The 17086-nt window shown below is 27.8% G+C and overlaps 1 protein-coding gene across 6 annotated transcripts in view; it reads right to left on the minus strand.

Moving 5' to 3' along the window:
- The window catches only part of LOC107442807 (dystrophin), a 176261-nt gene that overhangs the window by 140871 nt on the left and 18304 nt on the right, over window positions 1-17086 (minus strand). For all 6 annotated transcript variants that reach the window (XR_011636174.1, XR_011636173.1, XM_071177699.1 and 3 more), the window contains exons 15-25: window positions 15700-15882; window positions 15531-15620; window positions 13048-13245; window positions 11608-11695; window positions 10464-10711; window positions 9275-9428; window positions 8110-8282; window positions 6490-6705; window positions 4717-4830; window positions 3521-3667; window positions 758-937 (exon numbers count right to left, since the gene is read on the minus strand). Coding sequence is in view for 4 of the 6 variants with exons in the window: in XM_071177699.1 (XP_071033800.1) it covers window positions 758-937; window positions 3521-3667; window positions 4717-4830; window positions 6490-6705; window positions 8110-8282; window positions 9275-9428; window positions 10464-10711; window positions 11608-11695; window positions 13048-13245; window positions 15531-15620; window positions 15700-15882 (1791 nt within the window). In the remaining 2 variants the exon portion in view is untranslated. The remainder of the gene's footprint in view (window positions 1-757; window positions 938-3520; window positions 3668-4716; window positions 4831-6489; window positions 6706-8109; window positions 8283-9274; window positions 9429-10463; window positions 10712-11607; window positions 11696-13047; window positions 13246-15530; window positions 15621-15699; window positions 15883-17086) is intronic.

Genomic DNA, 17086 nt, shown 5'->3' on the forward strand with positions numbered 1-17086 from the left:
ACAAATAGGAATATTAAACATCAAAGATTAATATTAGGAAAAACACTACTTAATGTAGTTTTTATAACACTGTTAAATTAATTTGATGCTTAATACCATCATTTAAAGTGTAACAATTTTTGCAAGTAGACAAAATATACAGTGACAAAATGTTTAAAATTGTTTCTTTTAAAGAAATTAAGTAAAAAACAAAACAGCACCCGCAAATAGTTGTTTGAACATCTGTGATTTTAGATGTTGTGGACATGTTACATGGATGTTAATTGATTGCATAGTTTAGAAGCATAATATCAGGACAACCATATACAAGTCAAATAAATAAAATCTATAGAAATACAGCATACAGAACAGCATAAAATTATTTATATAATTAAGTTATAATTATATTTATATACATCTGAATAGATCTTCTGATAAATAATAAATGCTTTTAAAGGTACATTGTATCATTGGAATGTATATTAAAAAATTTTAAAAATATATTATGTCAATGAAAACTAATTAATGCTTCAATGTACATCAATACAGTGTATATTAAACAATTTAATAAACACTAAGTCAATGAATATTTACAAAAAAAAAGGTAAAAACTTAATAAGCAACTATACTAACTAACGTATTTAAAAAAACTACTAGCTAAACTTTAATCTTAAAATGTTCTTATAATTATAATTATAAACGTGGAGAACAAATCATGATAAATAATAAAACAAAACAGAAAACTATTTCAGTAATACTAGTAAACTTTTTGACATACCTGAAACTTTTTGCTTTTTGACAATAATTCAGATGAGTTTGAAATGGAAGCGTTTTCAGGAATTTCAGACTCAAATTTTTGTAACCATGCACTCATTTCAGATATCACTTCACTTAAATGCTGACTTCCTTGCATGGCATCTCTTAAATTTTGATTTTTAACGTTCACTCTCTCAATCACCTACATAAAGATAAAAAAGAGTTATATTTTTTTTTTAAATTCTGGTACAAAAATAAAAACAGCCTAGAAACAAATCTGGTACATTCAGAATTCTTATTCTCCAAAAATCAAGCTTTTATCAATGGATTGCTAAATACAGTTGATAATAATGGATCTTTTTATATAAAGATTTTGGGATAACTGCATGTTGAAAAAATTATTGTACTGCAAATAAATCCAAATTTGTGATAATTGATATTTTTTTATTTTAAATGTGAATCATATATAAATTAAATATTGGATTGATTTTATTAAGTTCAAAAATTTGAGAGAAATAATCAACTTGTAAACAAGTTATTTTTGACAAAACTTCTCAAGACATTTAAATTTATTTATTAATTGACAAAGATTAGAAGTTTATTAAAAAAAATTCTAATAATCAGAAACTTTCTATTATTGACTTATTTTGTAATATGCTTAAAATTTATTAGTAAATTAATAGATTATCTCATATTTAACAATACAGACGAATCTCGATCTATCATTCCTGCATCTTTCGTTTCCTTTATGTATCGCCTTGTTTAAATGGTCCCATTAAAAACACTATTCATATAAGGTTGATAAAACCTGTTAAAAACGTTTTTGAAGCTAGCAGATATAAGCATCTGTTGTTCAGAAATTCTACAGACAGTTAAGAAAAATAATAAAAGTTTTATTTTGAAAAGTAAAACAGCAGATCTTAATTTGCTGTTTCATGGGGGAGATGCTCTAAGCATCATGTTTGATGTTTAAGCATCAGTTGATAAATATCTTAAGCTTGTGAAGTGGTTAGTTCAAGAAATGATTGCACAAACTGAAGAAGTGTAAAGTGACCGATGACATTGACTAAATGGAACCACAATCAGTGCCAACATTTAAGGAATACTCAAAGTCTTTGAAAAAATGAGGAATTTTCCATTTCACACAAACGTTTAGAACAAATCCATTACGCCATTACTTTTTATACATGTCATAAGTCATTATTTCATACTGAATGTTGACCCACATTTATCGTTTCCCCGTAAACATCGTTTACAATGAATGGACGCGGACTTTGGAGTACACTTCCAATGGATTCCATCACACGTTGGAATCAAAGGTAAGATGGCGGACTCACTGGCTAAAGATGCTTCTTTGGAACCTTTACAGCCAGATCTACCTTTCACTTTCAACGAGGTCTTTGCAGAGTGCAAAAAAAAATTTATGAACCTCTGGAGGGTTCCTCCTCCACATAGTTGGTATTTCAGAAAACGACCTGGAATTGCCTTGCTTTTTGAGGGACCTAGAAGCCAGCAGACTTGTTTGTCTCGCTTTGCAAGTGGTCACTTGAGATGTCTCTCGTATGTTCAGGGGCAAAAGACTTTTGGACTTTGCACTAAATGTAGGACTGCTCGGGCTTCGCCCGAGCATATTCTAAACTGTATCGATTTTAACATCGACGAGGTTTTTTCAAAACCTCATCTGTTTTTAGACTTCCTGGACATTTTTGGACTTGTGGAATTGGTCTAATTGGGATGGACCTCTTGGGGATTAGAAACAACAACAACACAATGAATGGTCCCATGAGAAATGATCGATTGAGGTTGCACTGTATTATCAGATAAAAAATTTTAAGCTCAGACAATATTTTCCTTTGAAGTTTCAGTATCACTATACTTCGAATTCCCAAGCGTTTATTTTCAAACCTTAAATAATATTTAAAATAAAACTTTTAAAATAAAATATTAAAGTAAAAAAAACTTTTAAGTTCTTACATAATTAAATGTTATACCATTACTAATTGTTTGCATTTATGTGAATAAAAAAGGGAAAGTGAAAAAAAAAAGAAAAAAAACAATATTAATCGTGGGTGCGTAGCCAAATTTTTCAACAAAAAATAATTACCTTTAAAGTACTTTTTAAGCACTCAATAAACATTTTTAAGCACTATATACATTAACAAAATGCAAAATAATTCTCAAAGACTTTACATGATCATGATAAAATAACTAATTCCAGGCAAAGAACTCTTCTTTTGATTATATTACCCAACATAAAAACATCGAAAGATTTTTTGGTTCGATTTTAGAAGGTGGAAAATGATGCCTGAAATTGAGAATATCTTGCAGAGTTGCACATGAGAATGCAATAATCTCACTGAACCCAGCTCAGTAGACCCACATACGGAATCACAAGTATTTCATCAAACATATTAAATGATTGGCGCTATCATAAGTAATGGACCGACGGTACGCGAAATGGATTGTGCTTGAATGAATTGTGAAAACTTTGAATAGAACAATGTGAAAACCATTCTTTTGGGCAATACGCAGCGAAAATCGACATGGTGAAGAAAATAAAACTCATTTTTGAAAAGAGAAAATTAAGAACTTTTTAAAAACACCCCACAAAAAAAGCACCTTTAAGGGCTTTTAAAAATGAAAACTGAAAATAAGCACCTTTCAGCATTTTTTAAAAATGCTACGCACCATGTTAATAATATAAAATCCCCACAAACAACATTTTTAACACTTACATGATTTTAATTTTTAAAATACTTGAACAAATTCAAAATAATTTCCTTACCTCCTCCCACCTTGATTTCATAGTAGCAATTTCCTTCTTGATGTTTGAAGCAAAAGGAGTTTCACCTGCACATTCAGCAAGTTTGGCTCCTTCTTTCTCTATACGTTCAACATTTGGTCTAAGTACTGTAATATCATCTTGAAGTGCCTAAAATAAAGAAAAAAACATGAAATAAATCAGAGTTTATTTACAAATTAATTAAATTGAAGACAAATTAACACATTTTTAGTTATTATATTAAAATTATTGTTATTATTAAGGTAACAGCAGAAAATAAGGTAAGAATTAGAACAAATATTTTAAAAAAGAATTGCATTGGTATTTTAACAGTCTCTCCTCTTAGAATTAAATAAACTGTTTTTTTATTTAACAAAGCTTTTTTTCAAAAAAAAAAAGCCTTTTTTTAACCATATACAAACACCATATATCTTGGTGTAAAAGTTAACCCATTGTAAAAGTCAACGCCCTTCTTGTGATCATGAAAAGGCAAATTTTTGGTGTGTCAGGTGTATAAATGGACCGCTGTAAGTTGATTATTATTTCTGTAGACATCATGCGCCAAATAGTAATAGAAGCATGGCATACGTGGATCCAAATGTTATCGTAAAATATTTTAAAAATTGCAGAATTTTAAATTCTTTGGATGGGTGTGAAGAAAATGCAAAATTATGCGAGAAAGGTGCAAGAATGCAAGAATTGTGAAAAAATTCAAAATTAACTGCAAATAACATATTAAAAATAGTTTTTGAAAGGGTAAATTTCTCAAGACAAATTGATACTGAATTATCCATATCTGTCTCATTGTTTATTGTTACATTGATATTTCACAATCAACAAATGTCCAACTTTATTAAAGGTGCATAAGTCGACCTCCCTGTTTTTCTTAAACTTTTGTGGTTTTGAAAAGTATATACCAGTATATAATGTGTGTGCATATAGATATATACATAGGAAATTTTTTGAAAGAGAATAAATTTCAATAACTTATGCTCCATCTATATTCTGTATATTAAACGCATTCAGTTTAGTAATTTCTTTTTACTACAAAAATGATAAAAGATGATCCATTTATACATTTGAGAAGAGAAAAATTCATTTCAATCTAAACAAATATTCATCCACTTTCAAAATAAATAAAATAAACAGAAATAAAAGAAAAAATTAAATTAAATAAAATAATACATAAATTTTCTTACATTACTCTGTTCCAGCTGTGCTTCGATAACGTTTAAATCTCCTTCTGCAACTTCTTCAGCACTCAGAAACTTATCAACATCTTGCATCCAATCCATTAAGTTCGATATTTCATTCTATGAACAAAAGAAGAACATAAATGTTTACAACATATTATACATTATTATGATTTTTAAACGATGACCAGCAGTAAAAGATTTGTTTTCAAAGTTTCAGGTGTTTTGCTGCAATTTGAAACAGTATTTTTTATGCTTTTAGAGCAGGTCAAAGCTCTAATTTTCATCACTTTGGTAAAGATTCCTTTCTTTCTTTAAAACAAAGTTAATAAAACACTCAAAGGACTTTAGTAAATACTTTTAAGATCCCATGCGTGATAACTTATCTTCACAGAATAATAAGTGATAATTTAGTACAATTAGTACAATAAATAACGAATTTCATGAATGATAATTGGCTCCTATACTAGTCCAATTGTTATGCTAATCTTAATATTCCAAAAGCAGGAAAAATAAGGTTATCAGTTTTGAAGTATAACCAATTTTTGTTTCAACAAAACTACCAGCTTAAAACTTGGAAAAAAAATGAGATTAATATTCAGGAGAGTAAATTAAAATTAATGTATTAAATTAAAATAATGTTTAAAAATGATTTGATTTAGAACTTTGACAATGATTGTAGTTTGAAATAATAATTGCTTTACAAATTGTTTTATGAAAGAAAAATGTTGAAAACAAAACAAGAATCTTCATTTTTTTTATTAAACAAAATTTCATTTTATAATTAACTACAATAAAAGCAATTTCTTAACTAAAATGTAGGAAGTTTTATAATTAATTATAATGTAATTAGAAAATTAAAATGTATTTTTAAAAACAACTCCTACAACTACCTTCCTTTTTTAACTTCAACAATTTAATTATTGAAACTAAAATTAGTTTAAAGAAGAACTAAGATTTCTTCCTCTAATACAAATTGAGTGATAAAATTACAGAATAACAAAATAAAAATTATAATAAATTTTGAAGAACCTAGAGTTTTGTAAGGTGAATTAATTTTGCTTTAACAATTTGATAATGCAGAGCCACCATGCTTTCCTACCACACTAACAGATACGTTATTCAATGTATTATCCAACTATATTATCCGATGAAAAAAAGAATCTAAAGAAAAAAATAAAAGGGAATGCTTCAATTTTATGTTAAAGTACCACCATATGGCAGTCATGTCATTTTATTCTGAAAAGGGAAATTTCCCAAAAGTGTTCTACCAATTTTGATACAACTTATTTTTAAATGTAGTTTATATCACTATCTTGTAATTATTTTATCATAATTTCGATTTGATTGTTAAGGTTGCATTTGAGCTGTATTAATGACAAATTTTGTGCATGTGTCATTTGAAGGCAATGCTGGTACATGTGTACCAGGGGTCTGTCCAGGCCAAATTTACTACTGCTTAGCGGCACCTTCACAAATTCAACTTTAGGAAAAACGGTAGTTTCACAAAATACTCTTTCTTAAAATTTTATTTTTGAATCCTGTAAGAAAGGATAAATCCATATTTTTGTGCTGATTTTTTTGATATAATTTTTCTTTCCCAAATTTGGTCTAAATTTTCACAAAAACCTAGACAGACCCCTGTACACACTACACTACTCCAGTTTAAATCAAAGAGCAGATGGTGATAGATCATTCAGTTACATAATTGTAAAAAAAAATATTAAAATGTAAATGGAAACTGTGCATTACAAAACTTAAATTATATAAAATAAATACCTGAATCTGTCGCAAATCAGTAATATATTTCTGTAATTGCTCTATCATTACACGGATCAATTTACAAACTTCAGCCCAGGTGGTCTCCAAGTGTTGTAATTTTTGACTCAAGTCACTCATCCAAGGACCAGAAGAATCGCTCTTCTGTAATTGTTGATTAGTATTCCTTACATAATCTAAATTGGGCTTTTCCTCATCAATAGTATTCTGAAGCTCCTAAAAAGAACAATAAAACATTTGTCAATAACAAACATTAACAGTAAGAATTTCAAATGAATAAATAATAAATAAAAGCTGAGAAAATAGCACAGCTATGAGCAATAACTGCTAACTCAATTAAAGCTTAAAATGAAAATAGAATTTGCTTTGCTTGGAAAGTTCAAAGTATACATTAAAAAAGAAAAAAAACTAGATGTGATTTTAAATTATAGTTGAATTGGAGTAAACATAAATAGCATTACAAAACTTGAGAAAGCTAATGAAATGGTGCCATAAACTAAACTGAAGCAAAGAAAAGATTTCTGGAGAAGCTTTAGGTCATAGGTTACATAGTAGTTATCTAAAGATTGATAACCTTTGAGGGATTAAAACCATAAGAGCCTTCCAGAGCTTCATTAAATTATGATGATAATTTTTTTAACTTAAAAAACTCAACAACATTTTTAGAAATAATGTTATTTAAATAAAGAATTGATTTCTTTTCATTATTTTAACATCAAGATTAGATAAATTAGATTTATTATTTTTTTTATTTTTATCACATGAAGAAAAATGGGATGTGTAATAATTGTGAGTTAATACGAATAGGCAAATCATTTGCAACTAAATTCTGATGTCAATAACTGTCAGACTCTCTAAATATAAATGATTAACGTTCCTTTTAGGCTGTACATGTACAAGGAGAAATACAAAAATTTTATAAAATTGGACACTAACTTTTAAAGACAGTTGACAATAATATTTATAACAATAGCATTAAAAATACACTGTAATTAATAGTCCTTAAAAATCTGAAAATTTGCAAACAGACTTTATTTCGCAGCTTTAAAATATTTGCCTATTAACCACTGCATTTCAGTCTGAAAGCTATCAAAAATGCTTTCCTTTGTTAAGATATTAAACATTTCGATTATTAAATTTGAAATAAAATAAAAAAGTTTATTAGTTATAAAATACTTATCTTATAAAATACTTTTTAATACTTTTATACACTGAAATTAAGTATATGATGTAACATATTTCTTATCATATAACTTTCATTTCATAAATCTGAGTGTTTGTTCACTAAACTTTGAACTTGTTATTCAGATCTCAAATTCAGATCTTTTGAATTATTTGAAGAAAACCAATGAAAATGTATTAAAAAAAATTTATTCATGTTAGTTATACCAATAAAAACTAACCAATAAATCAATAAAAAACTAACCAGTTAAACAAACAAACATGTAATTCATAATATATTTTTATTGCACATTTTAAGAAAATGCAAATTGTTGACTAATTTTCATTTGAAGAAGTTCCACAAACAACACTCACTCAAGAAAAAATTAGGTTAAATATTGCTCATGATAATAATTTCTGAATTAAAACTTTAAGACTTGTTATAAAAGTAAACTTCACCTGCAATTTTTTAAGCTGGTCTTCCATTTCATCAATACTTCCCAAAAATATCTGTTCTGATATTAACGCTTGATAAACGTCAACAACCCATGTGTCCAGTGATTTAACAGCTTCCATGAATGTGGCAGGAGGTGCTTGTAACATAGTATGATTTAGACTTCTTTCCATTTCAGCTAAATAACAAACAATCATTACTTTACCAAACTGCTTAATTTCCTCAGAAAAAAATTTGATCCACTAGAATAAATTAACATTAAATTACCGTAGTGCTCTTTAAGTTCATTTTAAACTGCCATCAACAAATACTTTGACAATGTTTAGAAACAAAATAAATGTAAGCGCATTATGTAAGAAAGAAATGTTATATAAATACAAAAATGCAGAATATTACCGGGTAAGTGAAAATTATTCACCCAGTTTCAAAGAGCTATTTATTTACAAGTATACAATGTACAAAGATGGAAAATGCATTTAAAGAACATGCATGATGCATTCCAGAAAACTGTTCAATATGTATGACCTTCGTCAACTGGCACGCATTCCCACGTATCATTGCCTTTGACCAATTCCCATCACATTTCTGGTTAAGGTGCCCTGGTGATGTTCCTCTGTTGCAGGCACTATGGTGGCGCAGTCGGTTAAAACGTTGCTCATATCACTGATTGGAGAGTTGGGGTTAGATAGTTCAAACTGACAACCGATAAAACAGCCAGCATGTATACACAGCAAGGTACGCGTTAAATCTGTGGTAACTGAAAGTCCTCTCATTGGTTGTGGAGAGTGAGTTCGGAAAGAGGGGTACCAGCTCAGGCACTGTCCAAGTCGTCTGACTGGAGTCAAAATTATGAGGCATTCTTATGATGGCCATTACAAGATCGAGACCAGAAAAACGGGAATAAATGTCAGGCCATGGTTGGGTGATGTGTGTTCCTCTGTTGTAATGTCCCTTCCCCAGGTTACCAGATTTTTTTTTCTGTGGCGTTATGTGAAGGACTAACTTTATGCATCCCAAACTCCAAAGATGCTACAAATACTACAGGACAAATTACTGCAGCTGCTGTGGTGAGCACCGTGTATCTCAAATTCATATGTTACGTGCTTACAAAGATGCAGTGTTTTAAATCCTGATAAATCATTTAAGTTAACCTTCTACAACTATACTTACATAATCTTCTTGACATAATATTCCATTCCTTGCAAAATTGTTCGACTTCCAAGGCAAATGACATAAGCGAAGGAAATTTCTTCTTAGCTTCATCGGTTTCTTTTTTTAATCTTTCAATTTTTTCCTCTTGAGCTTGCAGAGATGTAAGTCTCAACTGCACAAAATACAAAATTTTATTATGAAAACATATTTCTACATACAATAAATTTTGAACAAAATATATGAAAGTGCATGAAAATAAATTATTATTTTCTTCTAATTATAAAATTAATTAAAAAACCTCCTAAATAATTTTGCAGTAGATGCAAGACAGCAACATTTTTATGTTAATATTTTGTACTTTATTTGTTCTTTCAAAATTATTATACCATCAAAAGTAACTTCAAAGGTATGAGTCAATATGATTATTATGGGTCAATATGCTGAAACAGAAAATTATTGCAATAATAATTTGATTAACAAAATCTTCAAAAATGTAGTCACCACCTGTCTCAATGCATTTTGTCTTGATAAAAAGTATATTTGTGCATTCTAAACATCTTAACTAAGTATTGATACATTTATCAACGTATTAAAAATATCATGAATTGTCAAGCCATTTATCAACTAAAAACAATACAAAACTGTAGACATTTGTTAATTTATATGAATGGTATCTGATGTTAAAGATGCTGATCACTAACAATTTATATAGTGTATTTGATACAATTCACAAAAACTATGTGCTATAGTTTATATTTTGACATATTCTCACTGAAGTTTGAAATATACATGTAAGTGTAAATATGACTTGAAAAAGTGCCCTAAGCACTCAATAAGATGAAACTTGGCATGAAAGTCAAAGCATTAGGCGATCTTAATAGTTATGTTCATGAAACTATATAACATTTAAAATTAAACAAAATTTCAGGTCCTCTTTTCTCAACTTGTTATGTGGACATTAATGTTTTGATTAATATTTTATAATATATAAGACCTGCTTATTTAGCTTTTGCTGCAAAGCTTTGCTGCAAAATTGGTTTTAAGATAAGCAATTAAAATACATTTATAAGAAAATATTTTTAAAAATATCAAAAAATAAGAAAAACTGAAACATTCAATTTATAAAAAGTGTTTTGTATTCTTATTTTTTCCTAAAATACAATATTGTGCAATTAAAATAAAGAGATAATTAAATTAAGATACTAACTCTGCACTGTTCAGCCATTCTGCGACTTTCATCTGGTTTTTTATCGGCTAACGAGCGCTGAGTTGTTTCCATCCAACGACAGTGGGAGTTCAGAATCAGTTCTAAAGCATCTTTTTCACACCTTAGTCGATCAATGTCAACTTGGAGTTGAACTGAGTGTTTTTGATTTTCAACTGATGTAACGAGTTTTTTCCACCTACACTCAACTTCATACATGATCTTTTTAATTTTCTTTGGATTCTCACCAACTAAAAAGATAAAATTAATTGTATGAAATAAAATGTAATTTTACATTTTCTTTTCAAGTTGTCAAGAAATTTTTTTCACAAAAAAAAAATTAATTCCTAATTATAATAGTTTTCGCTAATTTTAAAAAATAGAATTGATGTCACAAAAAAAATTTAATATATGTGAAAAAAATCTATCGTGAATGTAGATTTTGTTTTAAAGTTTTAGATAAAATAAGGGGGAAAATTTTAACTGTTTTATTTTATAAACATGGCTTTTAATTTGAAATTTTCAACAAAATTATTGTTACTTTTATTTATTTATTTTCTTGCATAAATCTGATTTTTACAGCATCGAATATTCTTCCTGAAGTTTTTATTTGTAATATTCAAAATTATTGTAGACATTTAAGGTGCAAATATAAAATACAAAAAAAAATATGCACATTACAAATATTAAATTACTATAACCTTCAAATGTTTTTATTTCAAAATAAGATGCTTTGACATGAGTATTTTTCAGGAATAATGTGCCCATATTTTTAATTTTTTTTCTTACATTGTTAATTTCAATGAAGCAAAGCATTGATTTTGATTCTCTAATTTTTAGATATTTCAAATTTTTAAATGCTTATAAACATTTCAATATATGTTTTTTTTAACAAAAAACTCACCCTACCTTTTTAAACAGCTAATAATTTTTTAATCATAAAAATTTGAAAAACACGTAAGATACATTTAAAAAAAAAAGGATTTTAAAAATTGTAGAAAAACAAGTGTTACCCCTGGGGAAAAAAAAAGAAGCTTAAGGCAAAATAAATAAGCTCTTTTTTATAAGATAAATATACACATTATAGAATTCTTTTACGAAAAAAATGTGAACAAAAATTTTAAAAGAATCATTACAAAAATATTACTTGATTCAAGATTTTTCATAATTTGATGTCCTTGTGATAAAAGCTTTTCTACTTTCATCTTTTGCATACGGAAATCGGATTCAGTTTCCTAAATTAAAAAGAAAATTCAATGATTTGCTCAAAGTTATTATCAAAAATAAACAAATGTATATATTTGTTTAAATCATTTTCATCCCCTCACCTTAAAAGCCAAAAATGCAACAAAACACATAAGTTTGAAAAGTTATTGCAATACTTATTTATTATTCTTTATTGCAACAATACATCATACATTGTAATTGCACATCAAATCATCACATTGTCCTTGTTAATAAATTTCTGAACTGTGTGTTTAGAACGGAAAAATTCTTTAAGAGTTTTCCTTAAAAGTTGGTAAAAAGCTTTCCTGTAATTAATTTCTTTAAAAAGACATGGTTTTAATTTCAATATTTAAACATTAAGAGTAGAAATTATTATAAACTTGCAATTAGAGATAACACCGTGATGATCACTATACATAAATTTTCTCAACGTTTGAACAACATTTTTTATAGTTATAATTTCCAGCAGTAGCACTTTATATACATCATTTTCCAGAGTGAAACACTCCGAATAAACCAACATGAAAAAATAAACAAGTAACAATAGAATTCAATGATAAACAATATATTAACAAACACAAAAGTCAAGGAGGTTGCAAGAACTGTAATCTTTCCCTAGCCTTCTAATATCTCTAGTAAATTTCCCCCAAAGACTGCTAGACCTGCTCCAAAATGCTCAGCATCCATCACACAGTCACTATTACATAAAATATAATTTAGAGCACATAATAATCCAAATCTAAGTAGATACCATGTAGTCATAACCTATTTCTAAAATAAAAGCAGCAACAATGCATCATTTTAGATGACCCAGCTATCTTTTCATGCACCTTTCTGAAAGTTTAATAATCAATGATTTGCTAACTTAGCTTAGATTGATGATATTCTGTTAAAATATTTTCATTCTTTCTCTTTATTTTATTTGATAATCATATTTGAAGGACTTTACACACTTTTTATACTATAAATCCAGACATAAAATATTATAGAAACTAACAGTACATTAACACCAATGCCTGAATGCCCCAATGTCATAAATGTTCTCTATTAATTAAATACAATTAAAATACTCAAAGCTAATTGTAGAACTTCATAAAGAGCTTTTAAATATGCCATTTCATTCTCAGGATAATATTAACCATTTTATATTATAAAAAATTCTAAAACAAAAATGCTAAAAAAATTTATACACACTTTTTTTTTTTTAAACGAGACTCTGCAAAACCTTAATTCAAAAATTCTTGTATTATAACTAACATATTATAAATCAAAATTTGTAAAATCCCCAATTTTAAAATATTTACAGTAAACAATCACTACCATTAATTTAAATTTTTTCAACAACAAAAATCATGATTACCTCAATTAATATCTGTTGGTCATCTAAAGAAAGAGTGTCCCAAGGAGAAATATCATTTCCTGAGCTTTCATAAGCAGCTATTCCCATTGTTGATTCTGCCCTATCTAACCACAAGCCAACTGATTCGTAATTGTCATACCACTCTTGCATTCGCCAGGTATCAAGACGTCTCTTTTTTGGTCCGCCTTGATCACTGTCCTTTAACATACACGTCCAATTTACATATAAATATATATTAGACTTACAGCTCTAGTTTGTGAAAATAATATGAGAATTAACCAAATATTAAATAGCTCATTCAAATCTAAGAATAAAATTTAAAAAATGAATTTTTGATTAGTTATTTTCTGCTATTATTTATGAAGTATAAATTTTTTTATAATTAGCATTTGGGGTTACTTAAGCTACTTAAGTAACTTTGTCATTTGGCTGTTGAAATTTTGGAAGCTGATTTTAGCAACACTATTTTGAGTTTGATTGTTAATTTTTATATCATAAATTGAACCTTTTTCAGATATATTATACAACACTGCGTAACTGTCTTTTATACTGTGTAAATTTATAAACCTTTGCTAGTAATTAAGATGATTTCATGAGCAATTTTGCTTTATAACTTGTATCACCGAACTCTTATTTTTAAATAATCTCAAACAGTATTTTCGAGATTGGTTTTATTCATAAATTATATTTCCATCTTTTTTTTTAATCAATATTTATAAATTCACAGTTGTTTCCAATCAAGATAACAAAGATCACCAAACCTGATATGGATTGCATGTTATTCAGATTGTTACTACTGTACAATCTCTGATAAAAGTTGAGGATGCTATATATTTATACTTAAATTTGTTAACTAAACTTCAATTGAAATACTAAATATCTTGAACTCTTTTAGGGTAAATTAAAAGTGCAAATTGTTAAAAATGCTTTAAAAATAATTTTTTACATTTCTATTTTAATTCATAAATATTTTCAGCTAAGTATGTATAATTGTTTTAGCCTTTCATTACATCAAACCAATCAACACGAGTGAAAAATACTAAATTCTTACTGCTGGCTGAAATTTACCCTTAAGAGGCCGTTCAAAAAGTACGTACATCATGAAGGGGGGAGAGGGGATTTGCTATTTTGTACGGTTTTGTATGATGGGGAGGTTGGGAGGTATTATACAAAGTACGTACATAAAGTTCGGTGTTATTGTTTAAATAATTTCAATTAATAAATTATATTAAATAAATATTTAATTTTATTTAAAACATAATTATTTTAATTTTTATGAAAAAGGGGGGGTAGACTAATAAAATGTACGTACTCTAAAGGGGGGGGAGTAAGACCTTGTGTACGGTTATGTACGAAGGGGGGGAGGGGGTTAAAATTTCTCCATTTTTGTGTACGTACTTTTTGAACGGCCCCTAATTGTAGGGTAACTTAAGCGATCATGTTTTTTTAACACATATATTTTATGTAACTGTACGCACAAGTCTTACAACAATTAATTAATCTCTATAGAAAATGCTCATGAGTTGGCAAATGTCTCAAGCTGATAAGTGCCTTTAAGTAACCTCGAATGACAGTATTTCTGATAATTGTAGCTTTTAAAAAAAGGCAATCCTTTCTTCAAAAGTTATTTGGTGTTACTAACATGAATATTTATTAATACTTAGAGCATATTTCTACTAACTTTATACTAACTTTTTTATGATTTTGCAAAAAAATAAAAAATAATAATAGAAAAGCTATAAACTATTTAATTATCACTAACAGATTAAATGAAAGCATAATAAAGAAAAAAAAAAGAAAAGGTTGGAATGAAAGATAGGAAAATTATAAGCAGAAACATACATTGCTAGTGAATGATAGGGGCATATATTGCTAATTGAATGTTGAGAAATACTAAGAGCTTTATAAATTAATTATTATTTCGGAACTAATAAACTTTTCCACTTAAATTTAACAAACACTTAAACATTGACTGAAATGTATAATTTTTTTTTTATTTTGTGTAACTTAAGTACATTGTCAAGACAATTTCTTTTACATTAAACTATTTTAGTGTGATTTAAAATGTATATTGTCCAGGCATCATGGTTATGGAAATTATTTTTTACTAGAATAATTTTTTCACCTGCATTTTTCTCTGTCCTGTAATTTAACTTTTTCTATGTTATTTGATAGAGAAGCAATAACGAAAACCGTATTAGTATAATTGATAAAAAAAATGCAATTTATCGGATAAAGTAAGTGGACCATAAGTCATAAACCGATGCTTGATTTATTCTTAACTTAATTAACAATTAAAAACTAAAATTATGTAACGAAGTTAACTATAAAATATCTATTAACATTTTTTAAACCTATGCATGTTGGATACTAACTGATTAAAATAATTTCTAAACATATTAATATACAAATTTGAGATGCTAATGAGGAGTTAAACGACACTAAAAACAAATGTTGAAAGGATTTTCAAGATATAAACATACTTCAGAGCTTGAGTTAGATGGAGGAGAATGTATTAAATTATTTTGTTTCTCAGCTGCAGCAGCAGACTTTTCTTCTTCAATGATGGAAAGCTAGAGTATATGATATACAAAAAGATTAAGAATGTTATAAAACAAGAACGAACAATTTGCTTGAATAATTAGACTGTACCTGTTTGCTCAAGCTTTCTAGGGCTAGAACAAGTGAGTCCCATCTTTGAGTAAGCCTTTCAATTTTTTCAGTAATTTCAATAGCACCTAATGAACCACTTGGAAGAGTCTCTTTTATTTTCTGCGCCCTATCTGTCAGCTTATTAAATAAACGAAGATGAATGTCTAAATCTTGTTCAATTGACTGAAAAAGAATGTATGAAAGTCAAAACACTATTTTACTTTACAAGAAAATATGTAAAAATATAAATCAATAAAATTCTTAAAAACAGTAACAATCTCAAAGGATAAGTTTAAATTAACCAAATCTTTCTTACAAAATTACAATTATATTTGAAGTATTATAATTGTTTAACTCTAAATGAGAAATATAATGGTACACAGAGTTCTTGAAGCCCGCTTCAAATTTCTTCAACTTTTGAGAAGTTTATCCTTTATAGTTAACAGTTGTTAATCACGTAATTGTTGAATTTTCGATTGGTACAATTCAAAATTTTAACATGATGTCATTATTCTTTATTTAATAATTCGTTGTCAACAATTTAAATATTTCTATCAAAAAATTAAACTACAATAAACAAGTGAAATTTTTAAATAATAAAATACAATTTTCAATTTTAGCAAAATTAAAGAACATTCCTACTGAGTGTGGTTTGATCATTCTACTTTAAATGCACAAATCGAAATCTTTAAATGTATGTTTAATAGGAATTTTCATTCTTTGAAAAGTGAGAAGAAATACTGTTGTGCAGGATTGGAAAATATTTTGCATTAAAATGAAACAATTGTTTTCAAAAAATTTCAATTCAACACAAAATTGTATATTCATAACAAACAGACAAGGAAAAAAATTCTCCACTCTTTTCTTAAGATTGATACCAATTAAACTTTTCAGTCTATTTTCGAACAGTCTATTTCAGAACAGTTTGAAGCAGGCTCCAAAATCTCTAAGCCGGGAACGGACCTGATGATTTAACCCTTACCACTCCATAAATATTTCAAGTTTATTTCACATTTGGTATAATTATAATGATTACTTATAGTAGTTAAGTATAATGATTAATTATAGTTAACTTAATTGCAAATATGACAACAATAAGAGTGATAAAAATAATAAAATGATTTTAGCCGTCATAAACACAGTATTTTGTTCGTATTTTAAAACTGTCGTAGAACAGCCGACCTGAATCTTCAGTTTGAAACTACCAATGCTCAACTCCATAGCCTTGTAATTTTGAACCTAATCCAGAAGACGAAGGAACTTCTAGATTAAGTATCTGGCCTAGAACGGTTAGCTTGAGGGCAAGGGAGCATCACCTCACTGGGAGGCAAACACTTTATCTCCTGATCCACGACAGCTCACACACAGTATTTTATTATTCTATTTT

Source organism: Parasteatoda tepidariorum, chromosome 2, assembly GCF_043381705.1.
Source record: "Parasteatoda tepidariorum isolate YZ-2023 chromosome 2, CAS_Ptep_4.0, whole genome shotgun sequence".
Lineage (NCBI taxonomy): Eukaryota > Metazoa > Arthropoda > Arachnida > Araneae > Theridiidae > Parasteatoda > Parasteatoda tepidariorum.